Source organism: Drosophila ananassae, chromosome 2R, assembly GCF_017639315.1.
Source record: "Drosophila ananassae strain 14024-0371.13 chromosome 2R, ASM1763931v2, whole genome shotgun sequence".
Taxonomy (NCBI): domain Eukaryota; kingdom Metazoa; phylum Arthropoda; class Insecta; order Diptera; family Drosophilidae; genus Drosophila; species Drosophila ananassae.
In genome coordinates, this window is record NC_057928.1 from 26,632,139 (window position 1) to 26,654,816 (window position 22,678).

General features: G+C 52.1%; 1 protein-coding gene across 18 annotated transcripts in view; it reads right to left on the reverse strand.

The window, feature by feature from the left end:
* The window catches only part of LOC6507547 (supervillin), a 97,050-nt gene that overhangs the window by 27,905 nt on the left and 46,467 nt on the right, over positions 1-22,678 (reverse strand). For 7 of the 18 annotated variants that reach the window (XM_044715005.1, XM_032454655.2, XM_032454656.2 and 4 more), the window contains 9 exons: positions 18,399-19,995; positions 14,965-15,338; positions 12,242-12,733; positions 11,534-11,997; positions 11,375-11,474; positions 9,354-10,971; positions 5,121-5,665; positions 4,144-4,254; positions 21-477 (listed from right to left, as the gene is read on the reverse strand). In XM_044715005.1, coding sequence (XP_044570940.1) covers positions 21-477; positions 4,144-4,254; positions 5,121-5,665; positions 9,354-10,971; positions 11,375-11,474; positions 11,534-11,997; positions 12,242-12,733; positions 14,965-15,338; positions 18,399-19,995 — 5,758 coding nt within the window. Of the gene's footprint in view, positions 1-20; positions 478-631; positions 2,470-2,543; positions 3,456-4,143; positions 4,255-5,120; positions 5,666-6,722; positions 6,914-7,697; positions 7,837-9,353; positions 10,972-11,374; positions 11,475-11,533; positions 11,998-12,241; positions 12,734-14,964; positions 15,339-15,401; positions 15,697-18,398; positions 19,996-22,678 lie in introns of those variants that run through there. The other 11 variants (XM_032454657.1, XM_032454665.2, XM_032454664.2 and 8 more) reach the window with 10 other exon arrangements.

Consider the following 22,678-nt stretch of genomic DNA (forward strand, 5'->3'; position numbering starts at 1 on the left):
GTACCAGGACCAGGACTCACCCATCAGCCTGCTGTTGCTGCTGCTGGCGGCGCCGTCTTGCCACAGCGCTGTTCTTGATGATGGCCTCGATCTCCCGGCCGCCGGAGCTCTCGCCCTCCGAAGCCGAGGCGCAGTTTCCGGCCGCATCCTCGCTGGCCGCCGCTCGGGGCTGACCCAGGGTAGCTAGATTCCTCACCAGGCTCACCGCGTCGTCGTGCTTGGGAGTGGCGTTTTCCTTGGCCACGTTCCGCAGGATGTGTGCCAGGTTTCGCTGGGGGTTGTCCACTTCGTCGCCGGTGGGCCGCGTCGCATCCGCAGTGGTGGCCGACTTGCGCAGGTTGGAGACAGTGGCGTGGGTGGAGCGTTTGAGGCGGTTCTTTAGCTCGGCGTTGAGGTCCACTGGCATGAGGCCACGGCCCATTCCGAGGATGGGCTTTCCCGCCTTCAGGATGCTCTTGAGGGGCTCGGCCGGCTTCTCTGAAAAGAGATAAAGGATAATAAGAGGGAGTACCATGGCATTGTGGGCATGCAGGTCACCAGAGAGCAGCGAGTCATTCCAAAGGGCATCCAAAGGGCAGGCACATGCGAATACTCACTCAGCGCTGGAACACCAAGACTCAAGACTTCAGGCTTCAGTTTAGCACTTTCTTGGATTTATTTCTCTTTCAACAACTTCCATTAATTAATATTACAGTAATAATAATAAGTGTAATACATTCTCTCGTAATATAATGCCGGTTAAGGTACAATTCGCTCTAAGGTTAAATAAAAAGTATTAATGTATAAATAAGCACAAGCAGTTTCGCATAATAATAGTAACGATTGGTTAACTGGAAGGGTGCTGGCCAGGCAGTACATGGAATAGAGGCCGTTTGGAATAAAACTGTCGCTCGGTTTAAATACAATTCCTAGCTAGTCCTGGATGTCTTCATATTTCGTTCGACTCTGCTGGGGGTTTCGTTTCGTTCATTGTTTTATTTGGATAACTACGAGACTAATACAAAGCATTGGGGCGAGTGGGGCGGTCGGGGCAGTGGGGACCGGGCGCATCTATCACACTGAGCGCAGGACCCGCACCAAGAGAGCGTAATTTTCAGGGGCTTTTTCGAAAAATGGGGCACTGGACAAAATGCAGTGGTGGAGAATTGAAAAATTGGGGAATTTTGAATGCATGGCCAAAATAGACAATTTTTCAGCCCAGAATCTCGCCGCAGAGCCGCTTGAAATCCTGCCCGGCCGCGTGCAGCTCGTCCTGTGTCACCTCGATGTCCTCGAAGCTGTCGATAGCGACCTTCCGCCGCCCAACCACCGGGGAGTGGGCCCGCTTAGGGCTCGGCATGGCCGTGGGACTCACGCAGCCGCTGGCGTACTGGTCCATTGAGACGGGCCGGGTCCGCTTCAGGAGCTCCCGCCGCTTGGCCGTCGTCGGGGCGGCGGATGGGAAGCGCACATGCACGTTGGTGGCCTCCACCTGGATCGTCTGCTTATCCGAGGCCTTCGGGGGCAGCGACTGGGTCTTCAGCAGAGTGGTGGTGGTGTTAAAGCTCTCCTTGACGCCGAAGTACTTGGCGTAGCGGTCGTCCACGTTGGGCGGCTTGGAGGCCAGCGACACGGAGGTGGTGATCTCGGTGGTGTGGCGCCTGTTGACGGGCTGTGCCTGCTGCTGGGGTTGCTGCTGCTGCACCAACCTAGTGATCTTCCTGCGCATCTCGGACACCTTCTGGGGGCCTCGATCCTCGTCAGTGATCACCTGCTCCTGCTGGTTGGAGGCGCAGTTCTCCTTGCCCGAATCCGAGCCACTGTCGCTGGTTCCGTTTGAAAACTTGAAGTTCGTGGGACTGATCTTCTCCTGCTGCTGCTTTTCGAAGAAGGGGGACTTGATCTTGCCAATGGTGCGCACGGTGACGGACACGTTCACTGGCTCGAGGGTCTGCAGCTTGGCCAGGCAGGTGCTCCAGCTCTTGCTGGCCGCGTTGTTGTTACCGTCGCCGCAGAAGGTGTCCGGCATGATAAGCTTGCCGACTGTCCGCAGCCTCACAGTTCGAAGAGGCGTGGCGGTCCCGCGTCCGGGTGTTGGTTCTGTGGCGGATCTGCTAAGGCCGTGGAAGCCGTTGTGCAGTGGCGTCTCCGATTCGGATCTGCGCTCTGGAACGCTCTCCCCCCGCAGCCGCACGTCCTCCTCCGTGGGGGGATTGCAGCTCTCCTCCGGCTCGACGATGCTCTCCAGGGTCAAGCTCGTGGGCTCCCTTTCGGGCAGGAGCGAGGAATAGTCCATAGGTGTTGGCGTAGGAGTCACGCTGGCACTGCTGGCGGTGGTGCTGCTCCTGGGGGTGGTGCGGTCCAGCGGCGGACTCCGGGAGTAGCTGCTGGTGCGACTCCGGAACCTCCCGCTGGCGCTTCCGGTTCCGCTGTTCTCACATAGGTTGCTGAAGAAGGCCAGTCTCTCAGCCAGCGACAGGGACGAGGGCTCTAAAGGGGGAGGACCAGAGATTAGTGTGTGTGTGGGCGGAAGTCCCTCTGGCTAGTGGTGCTGCACCACTTACGCATTTCTCGCTACTCAGACGCTCGACTGTTCAAATATTTACTGCTGATGCGCGGCTGCTGCTGACGAATCTGTAGTTGCCCCGGAACGCGGCGCGTTACAAAAGTCAACTGCGGAGTACTTCGGTATTTATCCGCTGCCCACGCCTCGATACAGATGCTACTGATGCTGCTGTCGTTGCTGCTGCCGTTGTTGCGGACGCGATAGTGTGCATTACTCTCGCTGGGCTATCACTTCGAGCTCTAACTGACCCACCATCCCAAAAGAAGCTCCCCCGCCCCATAACTGATTCATAGAAAGTTCGTCTGCCGTTTATACAGCAATTTCTATAATTTGCCACTTTTTGCGCTGGCTGGCGAGTCGTCTTTTGTGTCCCCCAATGGCGTATCTACGGCCCCTTCTCGATTTCGATTTCATTTCAGACTTTCGATTTGTTCTGCCACAGAGCGCCGTTTAAATTAATATGAACTTTCTTTGTGGCGTCCGAGGGAGGCGCCTTGGCAGAGGGAGTGGGTTACGCCGATAAGCAAACCCCAAAGGAATTATGAGTTGTTTTGGAGGATGACTCTCGTGCAAATCATTGTCCAGGGGCTTGGAAATGATTGGATTTAAATGAAATCCAGTAACCGAATGAGAAGTATAAAGATTCAGTCATTTTTGTTGTCGTTTGATGCTAATTCAGTCTTTCGAAACTGTTTGCCAAGGTCAACGTCATTATGCCTTATCGGCAATAAGTTTTACGGCCGTTTTTTAAGCGAGACCACAAAGAATGAGGTGGCCTCCACTCCCCACTCCCCAGTCGTAAAACCCAACCGATAATGCGCCGAAAGGGGGCTACTCTGTCCGAACTGGAGCCCACAAAGTGTGTCAGGAGGAACCCCTTCAAGGAAACCAATCCGAAAACGCGTAAGAAACATGGCCATTGGCCATTAAATTATGAACGCGCAATTAAGCGCACTAAAGACTACGAAATGGATAAGTTTGGCAGATAAATAAATATTCGCAAAGTAAATCACGCGCGGCTTAAATTACATAAACATACAGTGTGGCAAATAAATGTTATTAGTTTTCTCATGCGGCAACAACAACAGATACGAGTAATAAAATGAAAACCAGGCAGCAGCAGCAGCGTGGGGCGTTAATTCATTTGTTAGAAAACGAAAACTGTCAGATACAAAATGAAAAAGTCGTAAATGAAAATCCAATGAACGCACATGCATGGAAAATTGTTTGGTTCGGCCATTCCTGGGGCTCTTCCCCATTGCCCATTGCCAATTGCTCTGGAGAATTGCGCAATTCTGCGTGGTTGCATCGAAAAATGCACTCCGAATTTGGCATTCATTTGGAATTTGTTCGGGCCCATTAAAAATTAGTCCCAGACGGGCCAATGGAACGGGTGTGCTTCAAAGTAAAATAACAAAGAGACGGACACAGACACAGCAGGCACAACATCAATAAATATTTGAGTATTAGATATTTCGGCATTCCAAAACAAGAGCATCGTGCAGTAAGAAAAACGTTAATGTTGTGTAGGAGGGGGCCCAGAGCCAGAAGAGCCACAGAGTCCCCTCCAGAGCAATTCTTAAGGACAGGCTACTCACCGAATTCCACATCCCCTGAAGTGTTTGGCGTTGAGGGCTCCTCATTTTGCGGGGAACTATCCGCAGGGTTTTGAGCGGCGCACGCAGCTGGCGGGGAGTGCCGAGACGATCCTGAAATCAGAAATTTGCAAGTGTTTACTTTGTTGAGCCTGCGGTCCTCCAAGTCGCTGCTCCGCAGAAGCCACTCGTCGCCGGTGACCGAGATCATTGTAAGGAAACTACTATTGAACTACTGCAACCTAGAGGGACTAACTATTTGCTGGATTGGGGTTGTGTGTGGGTGGCTCAGGAGTTGATACAAAAATGGTGTGGGGACAGTTGACAGAGTTCTCCAAGGCATGTTACGTGATAGATAACCGAAACCACTTGTAGACTTCTAATCGAGACTGACCAGCCCCCCAGTCTCCCCGGGCGGAGGGCCAAAAGTCACTCAAATGTTACCCAACACGCAGCCCCAATTAGTCGCTGATTGCCGGCGACGGGAGAGTGTGAGGCAAGTGACACACATTTTACAGCTTATTAACTTGGCCAGCCACCATGAGGGGCTTGCAACAACAAACGCTAATGGCAAAATCTGGCAAACACTCGGGGAAAAGTGTCGCACACTGACCAGAGGCCTGGCATGGGCTTTATTAATTAGCAAAGGGCAGATATGAGCCTCTCGCAGTGCTTTCCAGCTTTAATGAAATACCTTCTGTTCCTTGGAAGTCCCACTATAACTCCAGTTCACCCGATTGCCAATAGTGAGTCACTGCCTCAACCCAACCAGTCTGCACCCATTCTGGCCCCAGTGGTCTTGGCCCTGTTGTCATGGTCGGTTGCCTCATGGGCCGCCACAGTGCCCCCGGGTTGAGTAGCGGTCGCTGCCAGTTTGCTTTATAGCTTCACGCTAATTTCTGCACAAAACCTGCCGAGGATGATGACGATCCCGACCCCTCACCGACCCCACTTGGCTCTGGCTTGTCTGCTCCACTCACCCGTAGCCCGCTGGTTGCGGGTTTGCTCCTGCAACTGCTGGAACATGTTGGCCCTGGCCCGGACGCTGTTGCTCCGTGTCAGTCCGCTGGACATAGTCGTTGCGGTTCCGGTTGCGGTTGAGCTAGTGGTTGCTGATGCTGATGCGGTGTCGTCGCCGAGCGACTGGATGGCCGAGTCCTCCTCCAGGCCGGACATGTCGAAGATGTGCTCGGTATCGTTGCCCACTGACAGGGCGAGCTGCTCGCTGAGATTGACGCTGCTGTCGGAAGAATTCCCTGGAGCGGCTCCCTGACCGGCTAGGTGTAAGACGCGCGGCGACTGGAGGGGCTGGGTGGCGCTGCGGACCAGCCGGAACGAGGCTCCGGACCCGGAGTTGGTGGACGAGGAGAGCAGCAGGGGGGCTGGCACGTGGCTGAGGGGCTGGCCAGTGATCGGGGATATCAGCACTGAGTGGGGTGCCTGGTTCTGACGGATGTCCAGTGGCTTCGTGGGCTTGAAGGCGGACGTGGCCGAGATGTCAAAGGGCGCGGAGTTGGCTTTAAAGCTGTAGAGAAAGAGTAGAGAGAAAGATTCGTATTACACACATGTTCTAGTGCTGATTCAGAGACAAAAACCACAATGAGCTGGAGGACTTGAGCTGAGTTGTATGACAGAGGCGATTGGCTTCCATATCGGCACTGAGTTTCCTCACGCCACTGGCTGTGATTGTCTTGGAAATCCACTAATCATTTCCCGCTCCCTACATTTACATAACACTGTGGATCTTCTATCGCTCACACCCCTCCCCTCTCTAAACAATGCTCCTCCGACATAATTATGGGCCATTTCGGCGGGGTCAATTATGTTTTTTTGGAGAAACTCCGGCGCTGGCGGCATGCTGCTTTCGTTGATTTCTGCGGCCCTCCGGGCAGCGAAGGCAGCAGTTTGCTGTCACCGCGAGGGCCCGAAGAATTAGCCAAATCGGACCGGAGAGTGGAAGGTGTGAAGAAAGCTCCAGAATCTAAGCACTCCGAACTCGAACACCGTTGCATCCCCTTCTAAAATTAGCCGCACACCAACAACTTGTTAGACTCCTTCGATTTCCAATATTTGTTTTGTTTATCGAGTCGGTTTTCTCCACGCCCAGAGAGGAAGAGGACGCGGAAAAGCGAGAAACTAAAAATATAAACCATATTCTAACTAAAACTAGGCTAATTGGATTTCGAACGAAAGAAAGAGCCGCAGAGAGGCGGCATAGAGAATTGGCAATTCGCTGTCTTAGCCACTGGCTGCCGAGTTATGGGTCTAATAGCGCGTCTATCTACATAAAAAACGGCTACAACCTTTGGCCGACTCAGCGAGGACGCGAACCGCACAAGTGAGCTGCCAAAATATAAGCAGCCAGTGGCTTTGGCTTTCATTTATGGAATATATGTACTCCCAAGTATATTTTTGCACATTTCGCGCAATTTGTAGTCCACTGATTGGCACTCGGGGATGGAATATTCATGACTGCACTGTGCACATTTCCATGGACTTTATTTTTAGACCATTACGAAACATATATTTCAAGAGATCTGCCGTTTCTCCCATTTTTTAAGCACTTTCGAGTGGTTTTTTACCTTTCCGATTCACACGCGGTTTCAGGGCCCGTCTCCCGGCGACTGGCGGGCACCTCCGGAGGGAACGTGGTTCTTCGCCCAAGTACACACACCTGATAGATAGTCTCCCAACTTGTTCTGCGACTGATAAGCCGCTGCCGAACCGCGTAATCGACGCAGCGATCTCTTGATAGTTTATCAGTTAGTTTTATTATTACTTCGCCCAATTCTTTTGTAATTAGTTCTTGCTATTTTTTACTATTTTTGGGAACACTGCGGACTATATCTTAGCCGGAGCTGCCGCCGCGGATACGTTAAAATTGAAAAAGCGATCGCGAGCAACTGAGCGCAAAATTTGTAAAAACAAAAATACAGCTGCTGCCGCCGCCGCCGCTGCTGAGGAAGAGCGGTGGAGCAGCGATGGGTGGTTGGGCGGTTCGGCGGTGGGGCTCTGCCGCTGCCTCTGCCTCTGCCTCGGCTGCGGTCGACAGAGCCGTCAGCAAATTTAAATTATTTTCAGTTTGTTTTCTTGCTGGTCTTTGTTGTTGTGCCTGATATTTATTTTGGTACGCCTTTTTCCTCTGGCTCTCCGCCCCATCTTGGCTGGGAAATTGGGCTGGCTTTTCCCAGTTTTCTTTGGCGGCGCCTCTGCCTCCACTCTTCGCTCGGGGAAAGAGAAACCAAGATCGCGGTAAGAGCGCGATTCTGGGCTATTTTCGGGCCACTTCTTGTGAATGGGCCACCGACTTGAACGTATTTATAGGATCTATTGACTTGTAGGTCTAACGCACTAGAACTATTTACTATTTGGCCGCAAGATCTGCGGTGGACGGTCTGGTGGGTGAAGTTTTCGGGTATCTTATCGAGAGATTAGGAAAGATACAGCATAACTTCCAAGTGGACGCCTATGGCTGTATCGATTTAATCGGGCCAACACCTGTCTGTTCCTGGCCTCCTATCTCAGTGTCGGATATGAGTAGACTTGTGTTCTGTTACCGTTTTCTGATGTATGCCTCGAACATGTTCTCGCCCTGACTCTGACGCCGCTGGAGCAACATGGAACTGGGAAACCCCCTTCTGTCTTCCGAGGAGCTGTGACGCACAGAGGCCGACCGGGCGCCTGCAACTGAACCATCCAACCAGCGGAATGCAACTGGCGGACAGTGGACTGGCGGACTGGTGGCGGAAACCCAGGCAGCATAAATTACACGCCACAAAGCGTCGGCAAATGTGCAAAGATATTGACAATAACGTTCGCCGAATGCAAATGTGACAGCCAGCCAGGTAGAGCCAGCCAGTCAGCCAGCCGGGCAGAGTGTGAAAAACAAAAGCAACCTGCCTGCTTTCGGTTCGTTTTTTAGGAATGGGAGTGCCGATTGCGGGCTGCTGATTCCGGAGTGGAACAAAAGCCAGCCCCCTCCCGAAAAACACACACGAACTCAAAGTGCTGACATAAAAACACAGTTAAACAAGAACTGGCAACTTTGTGGCCATGTCTCCGCCTCCCGCTCCCCTGCGGGAGGGAAGAGGTGCCCGTCTAGTCGAAATTCTAAAACGCTTTTAGCGAAGAAACTAGGTTTACGAGCATGACATTGGCCAGTCCGCAATTCGCGGAAACTACCCATCCCAGGTGGGAATGGCTGCCCGGCCGTCTAGGAGGTACAATCTCTAATTGCTGGCTAAATTACAGGTCTTGGCCATGAAAGTGCAGGTAGTTAGCTGATAAGCTCTAGGCTGATATTCAAATTGGAGAAAAGCGTCTAAGAAGGCTCATTAAGATCGCGAGGCACTATCTTGAACTCTTAAGTCGATCGACCTTCCACAATCGCGAACCCATTACTAACCTTTATTTGTATTTCGCACCCGGGCTGGGTTCTGGCTTGTTGGCCTCAATAGCTGGCCTGGTAATTAGGCAAGCAATAAGCCGCTTAGGTGACAAGTACAACCGTAGGGCAATAAAAAATGAAAGACGGGCCGAAGAAAAGTGAATATATGACAGCCCGGCGAATCGGGGTCACCTATAAGGGATTTCATTGGCTGTTTTGGAAACAGAAACAGCGAAACAATTAAAATTGTATTAGCTGGGGTAGCAGACTGGGTGTGCAGATTACACCATAGAACGGCACGAGTAATCTCTGATCCATAGCAAAGTATGTCCACAATAAAGCTAATTAAGCTGATCATGACTGGATTATAATGCCCGCTGACATGGAGGAGACTCCGGGAGGAGTGGCATAACGACTCCGGGAGAGAACAGGGGGCAGAGGGCATGGATGGCGCTGTGCGGAGACCATGATGTTATAAATATTTATAGGCTCGGCCAAGTTCCAGCCAGAAATGTGCTCGTCGGACCAAAAATAGCAATGAATGCGAGTGTATAGAAAAATATTTCTCCGGCCGGAGCACAAACACAGATGCACGGACAGCACAGCCGCGCTGGAATTCTTGGGCTCATCGGAGCGTAAACTTGGCGGCTGCAGAGCCGCTGACAGCTTGACAGGCCACACGGCGTATGCGCAATTTGCGAGGGAGTATTGGCCGAAAGTGGTATAGTCGCGGGACGAGGCATTGGGGTTTTTGAAAACTGACTTTTCCCGAATGGATGACAACAGAACCCATTCCCTAGGGGCTCCCTCATATGCTTCAACTTACAAGCTCTTCTCTTCGTTGGTCACAGGCTGGGTCTTGTAGCGGTCCCTCTGCAGATCCCTGCGCAGGACACTCGGCTTGAGAAGCCGGGGCGTGGTGGAGGAGCCCTGCTCCGGCGTGGACTGCAACGGAGACTCCCAGCTGCTGTTGGCGCCTCCGGCCGAGCGGGAGGTGGGCGTAGAGAGCATCTCCATGCGCTTGATGCGCTCCGCGACCGAAATGCCAGAGGGCGTGGTCACAAAGTCCACCGGGGTGCTGGGCGCCGCCTGTGAGGTGGTAATCGCATCTAGGGCGGCCGCCAGATCCATCACTGGCGCTACGTCCTGCCGCTCCAAGGAGCGAGTGCGTCGCTTAAGAACTCCGCTTGCCGAATTGGATTCATCCAGGTCGTGCGAGGTGGATCCCAAGGAGCGACGCTTCGACGGCGAGTCCGTCTTGAGGATCGAGGCGAGGGAGTCGCCCACTTCGTGCTCCAGGTCCAGGTCGAACTCCTCACGACTGCTCTTGCGCGAGCTCTTCAGGATGGGGCGGATCTCGTGCTCGTCAGCCTCACCAAAGGACTTCTTCTTGAGAATGGGCTTTGGTGGACGCACCGCCTCCTCGCTGGACGTGCTCTCTTGCTTCAGAATCGGTCGGATTTCGTGTTCCTCACCAGTGTCCTCCACCGCCATGCCATCATGGGCAGCCAGCTCGGCCGCGGCCAATGTAACCGCTTGGGAGATGGACACGTGCTTGTGGCACCCGCCATCTGAGGGCGTCGACAGCGAGTCCTTCTTCTTGAGGATGCTGTGCGGCTGGCTCTCTGTGGCTGAGGGGCATCCGTCGCTCTTGCTGCTGTCGTAGCTGCTCTGCTTGAGGATGCCGTGCGCCTGGGCCGTGCTGAGCCCGGCTCCCGAAGACTCCTCCAGCGAATTTCGACGTGCTGACTTGATCAGGATACTCCGTTCGTCAGGAGAGTGGGAGCGTGAGTAGTACCGAGATTCGTCCAGGCTGGACCTCTTCTTGAGTATTCCCTGCCGCTTGCTCCTGGCAGCAGCCCCTGCCAGAGGGGGGTCCACCACGCTCGACGAGAACGTCACGGGCGAGGGATTGCTCGAGGCACTCGAGTGGCATTCGCCCAGGCCGTGCTCCTTTTTCTTCAATATCGAGACAATCTGGTTGGGAGCCGGTGGCGAGTTCTGCAGAGGTGCCCCCGTATCATCCGTGCTCTTTCTGCGCAGGATTGCAGACATCTTCTGGGCGGCGGACTCCTCCGGAGGCTGCTGTTGCTGCGGCAATGTGTCGGATTGCTCGGCAATCTTCTTGATCTCCGCCAGATCGGTTCGGGTCCGCTCGTTGAACTTCTGGTTGACAGCTCGTCCTAGATGCGCGTGAATGGGTCGTGGAGCGGGCAGCACCGCTGTCATGGTGCGTACTGGAACCTCCGGATGGCGAACAGACTGGACGACTGGGCGATGGGGATCCGACTTGCTGGCGGATGCGGAAGCCGTTGACTCGCTGCAGGAACTCTTAATGGGCGAATGCAGCAACTCCCTGAGGGCATCATCGTCACCAGGGACCAATGGACGAGACAGACCGAGTTCTCGACGGCGGCGTCTTCGGCTGACAGTGGCAGCCTCACCTGTAAGAAAAAGTAGATTAGTATTACGTGGACCACTTGTGGAATATGAGCAACAGAAGCCACTGGACGGAACACATGCATAGCACAGCGATTTTAACGTATTTCACACAAGTTGCGACAATGGAGAAGCTCTCGCCCCGCAGGACAAATCGGTGAATATGAAAGTGTTGCATGTGGTATGCCAAATGCTCTGTGGGATTCCGATGATGAGGCAGCCACATGATGCTCGCAGACCCGCGACAAGACTGAATCAACCCGAAGATGTTCATCGTCGGGGAAAGCCCTCTGGGCGGTGACCCAATTGCAGAACCATTCAAGCTTGAAGGCACTCCGAATTCGGCGTTGTGCCAATCAGCTGCCGCCCGGGTCGCAGCTGTAGTGCATCATCCGAGAGCCCACTTACCGCCATCCTTGGTGGCTTCCTCGGTCAATGAACGGTTCAGGTTCGACTTGCGTTTGGCCGACTTGTCCCGGTCTCCCATACGACGCGGTGATACCTCGGGCTGCAAGAGTTGAAGTTTGGATTAAATCGAATTCTTCAAAGATTTGTGCAAAATCTTACCGTTCTCTTGTGCTTCTGCACGGGACTCAGTTGCAGGTTGGCCAGCTGGTCCCGATCCCGCGTCCCGTTCTCAGTGTTCTCCGTGCTCAGGGTGGAGCTGCGCGGACGCATTCGCAGCGAGCACTCCGCCAAAGCCTTGGGCGGGCTCACCGCACCGCCTGTAAAGTGCAGCTCGCTGAGGCTCTGCTTCATGGAGAGGCCGGAGCCCACGGCCACCAGGGGCTGACGGCGCTGGATGGGCGGCGTGTCCGCCGGCTGGGAAATGGACCTGCCGGGTATCCGGGTCGAGGTGCCTGCAGTGACGGGCTCCGAGTTGAATCCACTGGATCCCGCTGCCTTGGGAGACAGTTCCGAGTTGCTGAGTCGGCGTTGGGCCAGCGAGGAGGACGTGCCTCCGTTGCCGGCTGTCCTGGGAGATGCTGGGGAACTGACGCGCTGACGCTGTCCCTCTTCTTTCCTTTTATCTGTCGAGGGGGAGACACAAGAGGGAAATACTGCTATTGAGGATGAAGAAGTGGTTTGTGATGGAAAGAACAGAGTATAAATTCTTCAAAGTAACAATTTTTGAAACCGCTTCCAGTCTTTTTTTCTCAATGGGGTTAGTCTACACTGATTCACACAGAAACCTTCTGAGGTTGGCTACGTAGGGATGTCAACGGAGCCCAGGGTACTCGGGTGGGACTACCAGGAGGATAAAGGGGCACTCACCGAGAGCGGCCGCGCGTAGTCGACTCGCCTTGGTGGTGCGCACCGCTGGCGAGGACTGGGGCGAGGTGGAGGTCGCGGCGGAGTTCGAGGTGCAGCTACCGCCGCTCAGGAGAGGACTGGCAGTGGCCTGCGGAGGCGCAAAGGCGGATTGACCGCCCAAACGCAGCGGCGAGACAGGATTCGTGCGGCGCTTAACCGGCGAACTGGCGGTGGATGATGCACCGCCACTGGATGCTGTTGCGGCGGGTGTCGTTGTGGTTGGTGTTGCTGCTTTAAGCACAATGAGCGGCGCCTTGCTGGCGTTTGCGAGGGGCGGCATGGGCGAGGCGTGGCTTTGCTTTGTCTGCTGGTTAGTGTTGTTGTTGCTGCTGCCACTGCAGTGGCGCTGGCTTCTGCTGCTGCAGTTGTTGTTGATGTTAAAGGTGCAACTAAAACTGCATTTAGCGGCAGATACGATGTCTGCTTTTCCTCGACTGCTGCTGCTGCTGCTGGCTGATGAGTTGGGTGTTTGTGTTTTTTGAGAGTGGAAAATGCGTGTTGATATAGTAAGACTTTGAAGCACATGAATGCGGCTTGTTGTGGTTTGTGTTGCTGGTGTCGCTGTTGCTGTTGCTATTGCTGTTGTTGGTGTGTGCGTGAAGGGGTTCGATTGCATAATGCAAATATGGGCGCTTTGGGGAAACCCAGCTGCAATCTAATGGCAGTGATTGCTGCCGGAGATTGATTGCTGGTGACAAAAATGAAAACACGGGAAACAAAACCCAGTTGCGAAAGTTTTGTGACAAAAGAAAGGCATTAGGCCTCCCGGGTCATTAGGCCGCGAGTCCGAGCGATGATGAATTAGCTTGTGTCATCATTATATTGAGCTATTCAGGCTGACAAGGAAAGCGATTAGATTATTGGCCTGCGATTAGATTTCGCTCAAAAACAAACCAAAATTTACGACTACAGCATACTTGAGTGTGGGAACAAAAGCTACCATTAATGAAAGTAAACTGGAAACCATCCAGCTTCAAATGGCTTGCAAAGAATTTGCTCCTGACCCCGCGGAGAGTGCTGGCTTACGTCAAGCCGAAAATGATTTCATAATCCCGGGAGAGAAATGGGCGGGGAAAGAGCGCTTTTGGCCAAGTCATCAGCCCTGTGCCAGCATCTTCTCTGTAAACTGTCCGTTCATTGCCTTCTGGCCCAGCGTCTTCTGTCAGAGATCAGTGAACGCTGCGAAGATCTGCGGCGAGCGATGGACCCATAAAGTGAGGCAAGAAGTTGCCAAATTGGCGGACACCGAAATCAATATACCGAAACCATCCCACCTGGGGATGGAGACAAAGGCCGAAAACAATTGGCATGAAAAATTGGAATTTAAATGAAATCGATACCCGAGGCAGGGAGATCAATCATCGAATCATCATGAATTAATAATATTTTCCTCGAGCCGCAGTTCTGCGGGGCAAACTAATTTTGTTTATCCGAAGACTGGAAGTCCGCTAAGCCTCTACGACCAAACGCAGAAGAGGATTTCCCATGTCGGCCGAGCGATATGCAGATCTGTGCTTTCCCAAGACGCGGCAAACCGTTATAAGAGAGAGAGATACTGTCAAAAATTTATGAAACCCTCGTCCACGTCGATAATAAACCCGATTCCGATCAATGAATGAAACGGCGGGCTGATAAATAAACACAGAAATTGGGCACAGCCGTCTTGTTGTTGGGATCTATTAGCAATTTTATGGCATCTTTCATTTGCCTAAGTTGCGTGAAGTCCCGGGTCCGGGGAGGCTGCTTCGGTGGGTTTCTTTCCGATTGTTAATGACAAACAATTTTATTCATTTATACGCAGGGTTTGCACAAACTTGGCTAGCTCTCGGGGATTGGATCATAATGCGAATAAAAATTGCGCAAATTGTTTTATATAATTCGGGGTTTCGGGGCTTAGACTCTTCTGACAGGTCTCGAGAAACATTAAAGTCAAAACATTTGGAACTGATTTCGCTCCGTTGTGCTGCTCAATTGCAATTTGATATAAATGATTTCGGCCGAAGGTCTCCCAGCTAAATTAACATTTGTCTAGAAAACGTTTTCGCTTGATTGGCAAGCCGACAAAAATCTAATTTAGTTTAAATTGCTTTTAAGTGTACCGGAGAAACGAAAAACAACTCGGCCCCGCTCCGCTCGCCTCTTCCGAAGATGGAGTTGTGTTTTGTTTTTGCAGACTAATTTGCAGAAAACGTTGACAGGCTTCGGGGCTCATTCAGGGCTAAGTCGGCATGGGGCGGGCTAATTGCCGCAATCTCAACTCCTCGGTTTTGGGAAAGTTTGGCCAGAAGAATTAATGAATTTGTAATGTTCGAGCCGGAGAGGTGAAGGGAAGTCGAGGTGGGAAATCGGTAATCGATCGGAGAAGCAGACTACCAAGTAGAAGGGGATCCTGCAGTCCTTTCCGACAATGAGGACCTGCCTAGGCCATAATAGATCCGTGGGAACAAGTTGCATGATTGGAGTTATCGATCGTTCGATATGGGAAGGTAATGGGGCAGGCCTTTACTCAAGGGTTTACATAATAAATGGTAAGGGTTTGGTTAGGAAAAAAAAGGGCCATGCAAGGCAAGCGAAGCACATAAACACGCTACATACACAATAGTGCTCAAGGACGAACAAGGACTCACAGCCAACACAGACAAACACACAAGCAACACAAACACAACCCTCTATGAGGAACTCACCTGAGGTATCGGCGGATGCGTCGGTGCAGGATGCAACGGCGGCTTCTGGCTGGAGCTCGGCGGCCAGAGGAGCCCTAGGAACTTCGACTGGAGCTGGAGGAGCAGGTCTCTGGTGGGCTGGGGGCGGGGGTGTGGCTGGGCCGTGGGTCATCACAGTAGTGGCGGCCGTCTCATAGGCGGAGCTGTTGCCGTTCGCCGACGAGGGGGGATCTGCACTGGCGGTGGCAACCAGCCTGTTGCGCCTCCGGGTGGGCGAGGGCGAGGGAGAGCTGTAGGAGGAGTCGCTGCGGTATCCGGAACGCGACGGCGGTGGCGGCGGGGAGTGGCCGGCGGAGCCCTGGCGACTGGCGGAGCGGGTGGTGCGCGTTATGAATCTGCGAATGGTGGATTAGATACTGTTACTTGGCTGTATCCATTTCATAACTGCTTCAATTTACACGGGGCTTTCTGGGGAAAACGCGACTGCTGCGGCAGCGAATGTCGAACAACTGCTACGGGTACTGCTACGGCTGAACAAGAACCAAAACAAAACACAATCGAATCGTCAATCGGATGTCTGAGATCCGGAGATACAAAATCGACAGTTCCGCTAGATGCGGCACAGCTAGACGGCAACAAACACGCTCGGCAACTGCCGAGCCACAATCCAGCAAACACAGAGGAAACCAACAGAGTCGAGACTCTTTTCTCGTTTGTGCTTCTTTTTTGGCGTTTTGGGTTTTGCCGCTTACTGGAACTGCTGGTATCTGGCGGATACAGATACAACGCTGCGGCAGCATCGACGAGCAGAGCAGGGAAAGGCAACCAATCCAACAACAAAGTCACTCGACGCGAACCGAAATCACTCAAAGCGCAGAAGAGAGCTCGAAATTCGCACATTTGCGCCAGGTAGCGGCGGTATCTGAGCGCTGGTATCTCGGCAGCCGTCAGATACAAAAACTCGCACAGAGTCGCAGTCCGTGAGCCGTTGCTTTATCTCCGGCCGTCAAAGAACAAAGCGTAACAAGTTTGTTATTGTTATAGATGCCTGTTGATACCAACATTGCACGCATGCGCAGAGCCAGAGGCGGCGCAGGTAGCTCCCCGCGCTGCCAAAAGTGTCTGGCAGTCTAGCATGTAAATGATATCCATTTAGCAGACACTTCCTCGTCTTAGACAATGCATCTCGAGTCTGTTTAGCGACAGAGTGAAGAATTTTGCAGCTTGTCGCAGACATTCAATCAAGCGAGAGGCTCTCCGCAGACTCTCCGTCCGAGCGTCCGTCTGTCCGCCAGTCCGTCCGGCGAGCTGTCAGATTGCCAGATAGTCGCTGCGTCAGGTAGCTGAGTATTTAAATGTCGCGACGTATCAATGTCACTTTTTTCTTTGTGCTGTTTATGATGGCTCGGGACGAGATGCCAGCGACTCAGATACTGCAACGTCCTTGAAAAGAGGTGCAGGGTGATCATAGATGGATGGCCCGAGGGAGCGAGCGGGATTCCGAGTGCTAGGAAGTAGGTCAAGGGATTAACCCGGGGGAATGCCATTTGGAATTTGAGATGCAATTCCATAATCGAATAATGACAATGTCTGGAGTTTATTTTTTTAAGTAAAACTTCATTTAATTATCCAGAAGGTTAAGCCGCTTCCAAGAAGCCATTCCAAGGGGGTTCCCTACGCTTCAGCTTCTGCTTTCAATCTCGGTTGGATTATCATCAAGAAATATGGATTTTGACACTGCCCCCGCTAAATGGAAACTTTCAAAGACTCTTTTAACCTAGCATATGGTGCTACTTGGAGAAGAACTTTCCAACTCGATGGAAAACCTCATTAGAAAAGGAAAAGTGACGATGAGCGCGCGTCTGCCAACCAGTTAGTGGAGTTTTCCGATGTTTTCTTGTGTTTTTTTGGGAATCCGCACGAGCGCACAGCTGCAAGGAAAGCGAAAACAGGACTAGGAACTGGGCCAGACTAGACCAGATCTGGCTGCGAGGTAGCGGCTATTAAATGGACACCAGCAGGTGATCGGATGACGGTGTCGACACCACCGAAACGAGACAAATTCCCCAATTAATTGCGGCGCATTCAAATTTTCCTCCATCAGATTCTACATTGAATGCCTTTTAGAAAACTGTCTCTTCTCTTTTCCCATTTTCGGGGCTTCATTTCTTTTATGCCCAGGTTGTGGCTGGTGTCGCTATTATGAGGCATTTTTGTAGCGAAAGCCTATTGGAAAAACTTGTCGCTCGACTCGGTTTCGGTTTTCGGGTTTGGCTCTTAAACAGGTGCTTTCTACGCCAGGTGAGTTTCTTGGGCCTGTGCCAGAGGTTGGGGGTCACATTCGGATGGATGGATAGAGACAACGGCGTCAATGTGCCATTCGCTGTGATATATCGCATTATAATTGATGGGGCCGAGTCCGCCGGGTGCCGCTGCGAATTGCACTCCACGCATTGATGCGATTGCCGAAGATCCGAGACTCCAGACTCGAGTCCCATCCGCAGCAACCCCCAGACAATGGACCACGTAACACCCCAGAGCGTTAAGCCAGAGCCAAAGGCACAGAAAGAAATAAAAGCAAACAATACATGGATTTTGTTTGTTAACAAGCCCCCTGCCCCGCCCCGCTGCCATGCCCTGTGAATCTCGATTTGGGGACCTGGCTTAAAGAGAGCCGCCAAGTCGCGGGGCATTGTATAACATCGCGTCGGACAATATGGGTGAAGATAGCTTATGCGGCTGTACAAGAAAGAGGTGGCCACAATGCATGCAATTTGTTTTGATTGTAAGCCAAGGATTATGTCGGGACAACCTTAAACAGATTATGCGAGGCTAAATGGGGAGAGCGGGGCTCGAAGCCTGCTTATTCATAAACTGAAATCGCATTACAGCCCGCCAGCTCAATCAGTCCCAGCCCCCCGGCAAACGCTTTCACGCACCTTGCACTCTCCCTGAACCGCGCCGGCCACCCACCACCCCTAGAAGGTAATCAGCTCAGCGACCTCGGCTTAATTCCAATCAAAGCAAGCACCTACAGCTAAGGTCAATAGACTAGCTCTGGGATGATGAATGTCGTTCAAGTATTACTATAATGGACTATATTCAACGAATATCTAGAAATATCCTTCACATGATATAAAATTCTCTCCGGTTACAGGATCAATAGCTTACACCAACAGCTATTCCCCTTAAATGCACTGTGCCAGCAAGTGCAATTAGCCATTATATAAATTGGCCAGGATAACAGCATATTATATTACCGACTCCTGGTCGTAATTATGACCACCTAACCGGCGCCAACGAGGGGCGAAGAGAGAACTAATTAGGCGCTTAATTGCGCAGCCAACAGATACAAGATACAGATAGATGTCAGCAGGGATCGGGATGGCTACATCTGATGGGGATGGTCAGAGGACATGTTAGTGGGAGTTCATGCGGTGGAATGACTGGCTTACCTGCGCGCGTTCGTGGCTTGATGATGATGAGACTGGGGCAGAGGTTCGACTGGCTCTACTGGCAATGATTGATGTGGATGATGGTCATGCTCATGTTCGGGATCAGAGTGCTGGAGGCCATTCGCTGCTCCACCGTTCGTCAGCAGCGCTGCTTGGGCGCTCAGATCGGTGGTGCTGTCGTTCTCCTCAATCTCGAAGTGGTCGTCGTAGAGGCTCCGTCGCAGAGCAGCCAGCGGGACGTTAGGTGGCTCCACGAACATCCTCTCGGTATTCACCGGCGCACCCGCGTCGTAGTTCAGTACGTTCTGGGAGGCAGGCGGGGCAGTGCGCACAGACGAGGGCTCCAGGCTCTTGGCCAGGCGAGGGCCCGGGTTGGGGTTCCTGCCGCCCACTTTTCCAGACGAGCTTGCTGCCATGCTTAACACCCCCGAGGCCATCTCCGAGGCAGCCTGTTGGGGAGGCAGCGACTTGGCCTTGGAGCTCAGGTTGGTGACCTTGCGACTAGAGTGTAGGGCGTGGGCGCAGCCCTCTTCGCCGCTGCTGCTGCCGCTCCTGGCGTTCCCATCCTGGCTAGGCTTCTGGCTGGGCTTCTGGTTGGGCTGCTTGGAGTTGGGACTCGGACTGCCGCTGTTGCCCAAGTTGCTGGTGCTCATCGGGGGAGGATTGAGGTAGTGATGGTGCAGAGGCCAAAAGGTCGCCAGCTTGTCGGTTGTGGAGTTAGGGGGCTGCTTCGGCGGGCTCTGCTGGTGCTGGTTCTGGTCTGGATCCTGCTCGTTGCTGCTGCTGCTGCTGCTGTTGCTGGCTCCCACGTCCAGGTTCCTCTCCTTGCATATTATGTCGTACAGGGCACTGATCGGACGAGACTCACTCCGCACCCGCACAGCTCGCCGGGATCGGCTGTGGAAGCGCTGCTTGTGCCGACTGCTCCTTCCAGATCCACTGGGAGGATTACTAACTACTGGAGGAGGACTAGCCGGATCTACGGGGTCACAACTACTGGTGATGCTTGTGGTGGTGGATGCAAGGGGAGTGGTTCTGCCGGTGGTGGCGGTGACTGTGGTGCTGATTACTTCACCTTTGGTAGGGCTCGCAGATGCCTGCGAGAATCTGAAGCAGCGTCCCTCGCTGCCGGTCCGCGGGAAGAGGCTTCGGCGTCTCGTATGACTGTCGCTGGATGCAGAGTCGCCACGAAAAAATGCGCCACGAGCTGCCTGTGCAGGTGCCGGAGGACTGCTGTTGATGGGCGGCGGAGCGACCGTGGCCTTGGAACTCTTGGGGAAGGAGCGCTCCTCCACCAGCTGGGTGCTGGGCGTGCTGTAGACACTCCGGTAGTTCTCGTTCAGAGCCCCCACGTCCGAAGCATTCGGCGTGTGGATCCTCAGCTGGAGATCCGTGTAGTAGGCGGGGGTCGTGTGGTGGTGGAAGTGGGGATGCTGGCCTCGGTAGGATGGCTTCTGCGAACCGGAATCCTCCGAGTGGCTCTGTTGCTGTTCCGGTTGTGGTAGTTCTTGTTTCTGTTTCTTCAGCTGACTTGGCTGGCAGCTGGATTTGGCAGTGGCAGGTGCTGTGGACAAGTCACTTGAGGCCGCGATGGTTTCTGCAATTGAAATAAAAATAAAACGCAAGAGTGAGAGTGCGGCTAAATGAAAAGTAATGTCAGCTCGTTCCCCTAATGGCGTTTTAACTTGGTCCCCCAAGATGTCCCCCTTTTCTTTACACTGAGACACTAAAAAGAGAGTCCTAAGACTTGCTAAATTGTAAAACACTTGTGTCACTCATATTTTTGCCAGTGCAAAGTCCCCTGCTTCCACCCACTAATGCTTGCTTTTCTAATTCACTTTTTCCACGGCGCACTTGGCGCGTAAAAAGCAAATCTTGGCAGCAATTAAATTGCACCTGAGCACTCGGATTAATATATTGCATGCTCTACAGCCACCCCGTCCGGCCCCTGCACAAGGGGTGCACCCGAAACACCCACAATCGTGTCAAGGTGAGGTGAGGGTTGCCTGCTTTTTATAGCAAGCATCTGCTCTGGCAATGAGTGCAGTTTCGCTTTTTCGGGCTACGGACTTTCGGCTCTGACTGTGCAAAAACAAATCTCATTTGACGACTGCCGTGGCATCAGCGATTAGTTATGCTCTCTGTGGGGCAAAAAGAGGGAAGCACACGGCACACGAGGGCCTAATTAATCACATATAGGGGCACTTGAGAGGAAGACCTGCCAAGGAAGGCCGGGCATTTCCTTACAGTGGCCCAGGGAAAAGTAGTCTTTATTGCGAAAAGTAATCCATTCACGAACGCTCTATTTGACAGCAGCTGCGCACATCTTGCGCCGAAAGTCGCAGTGGATTTCATGAATTGGCACTCGGCGAATAAAAATAAAATAAACGCTGAAATGATCAAATGCTGACCAAACGCTGAGACTCTGGCGGGATTTCTTGGTGTTTCAATTTATTATGACAAGCCAGCAGGAGGGGAAGAGAAAATTATTCAAATACAATTAACAGATACGGAGGGAGAGCCGGCCAGAAGAGGCGATCTCTCAGATATTTGCCCAGCAATTACGAATGCCCAGTGAAATTCAAATATTGGAACAGTTAGCACTTTTCAAGACGCAAACAGACTCAAGCCAGCCGCAATCGAACTGTGTATCTTATCAGTCGGTCTCGGCAAATATCGAAAAAGCAAGTACAATTCAGGGATCGGAGGAAGTAAGACGGTGGGAAAGGGCAAACACTGCCCGTAATTAGGAGCAAGTTTTTCGCTGAAAAAAATTCCCTAACAAAAAATTGTAATTGAATTAATGGAGCAACTAGCGTGTGGGCTGGCATTCACCAGTGTTAATTTAGGAACCTCCCTCTCGAGTCTTCCAATCTGCGGTTGAAGGGCTGACTGGTTCCCCTTTTGAGGTCACCTCCCACGCTGAGCAAACCCAACAATTAAAAGAGCAAAACGCTGCCAAGCGCCACTGCCTCGGCATTTTGATCTTTATTTTTATTTTCCTGTGGTTGCTGTGTCGATGAATTCTTTAAAGCGAAACTAAATTTTTTATTGATGTCACCTGAGCAATGCCTGCCAGGCTACGTCTGGTGCACAACACATTGCAATTGGCAATTGCACAGAAATCCGTAAGAGGCTGTTTCTGTCTGGTGCGCGGCGAGCACGTGTCCTCTATTTTCAGGGAATCGTAAATGCCAGGAGATATAGTATAGTTTACTGAATTAGAAATTAGACATTCGTCGCAAGGCCCAAAGGAATAGGTCAATACCGCAATAGAGAATCGATCTAAGAGTCCTTTAAGGTATTCCGCTCAAGAATCGGACACAAAATGGTGAAGACATGGACATCGCCGTTATCAAAGGAGTCTCAAGGGAAAAATGGACAAGAAATCGGAAAATATTTTCGATTCAAGGTTTTGACGCAGATCAATAGAGAATCGATCTACGAGTCTTTTAAGGTATTCCGCTCAAGAATCGGACACAAAATGGTAAAGATATGGACATCGCAGTGGGCCATATAGGTCCTCCCCATACACTCCCCCGTTTTTAAAGGAGTCTCAAGGGAAAAATGGACAAGAAATCCAAAAATATTTTCGATTCAGGGTTTTGGCGCAGATCAATAGAAAATCGATCTACGAGTCTTTTAAGGTATTCCGCTCAAGAATCGGACACAAAATGGTAAAGATATGGACATCGCAGTGGGCCATATGGGTCCTCCCCATACACTCCCCCGTTTTTAAAAGAGTCAAGGGAAAAATGGTCAAGAAATCCAAAAATATTTTCGATTCAGGGTTTTGACGCAGATCAATAGAGAATCGATCTACGAGTCTTTTAAGGTATTCCGCTCAAGAATCGGACACAAAATGGTGAAGATATGGACATCGCAGTGGGCCATATGGGTCCCCCCCATACACTCCCCCGTTTTCAAAGGAGTCTCAAGGGAAAAATGGTCAAGAAATCCAAAAATATTTTCGATTCAGGGTTTTGACGCAGATCAATAGAGAATCGATCTACGAGTCTTTTAAGGTATTCCGCTCAAGACACAAAATGGTGATGAGGTGGACATCGCTGTTGGCCAAATGGGGCCTCCATGGGCAGGAGTGGACAATCCCCTGTTTCAGTGGTTATGGGTTTTGGGTATATTTTATCGCAGATTGATTTGTATATGGATTGTCCATATATTTGCATCCAAGCTGGCAAACAATTATTTAAATTCAACTTTGGAGCTTTGGATTGAACTTTGGAGTTTTGGAAACAATCGTATGACGTTGACGGCTGCCT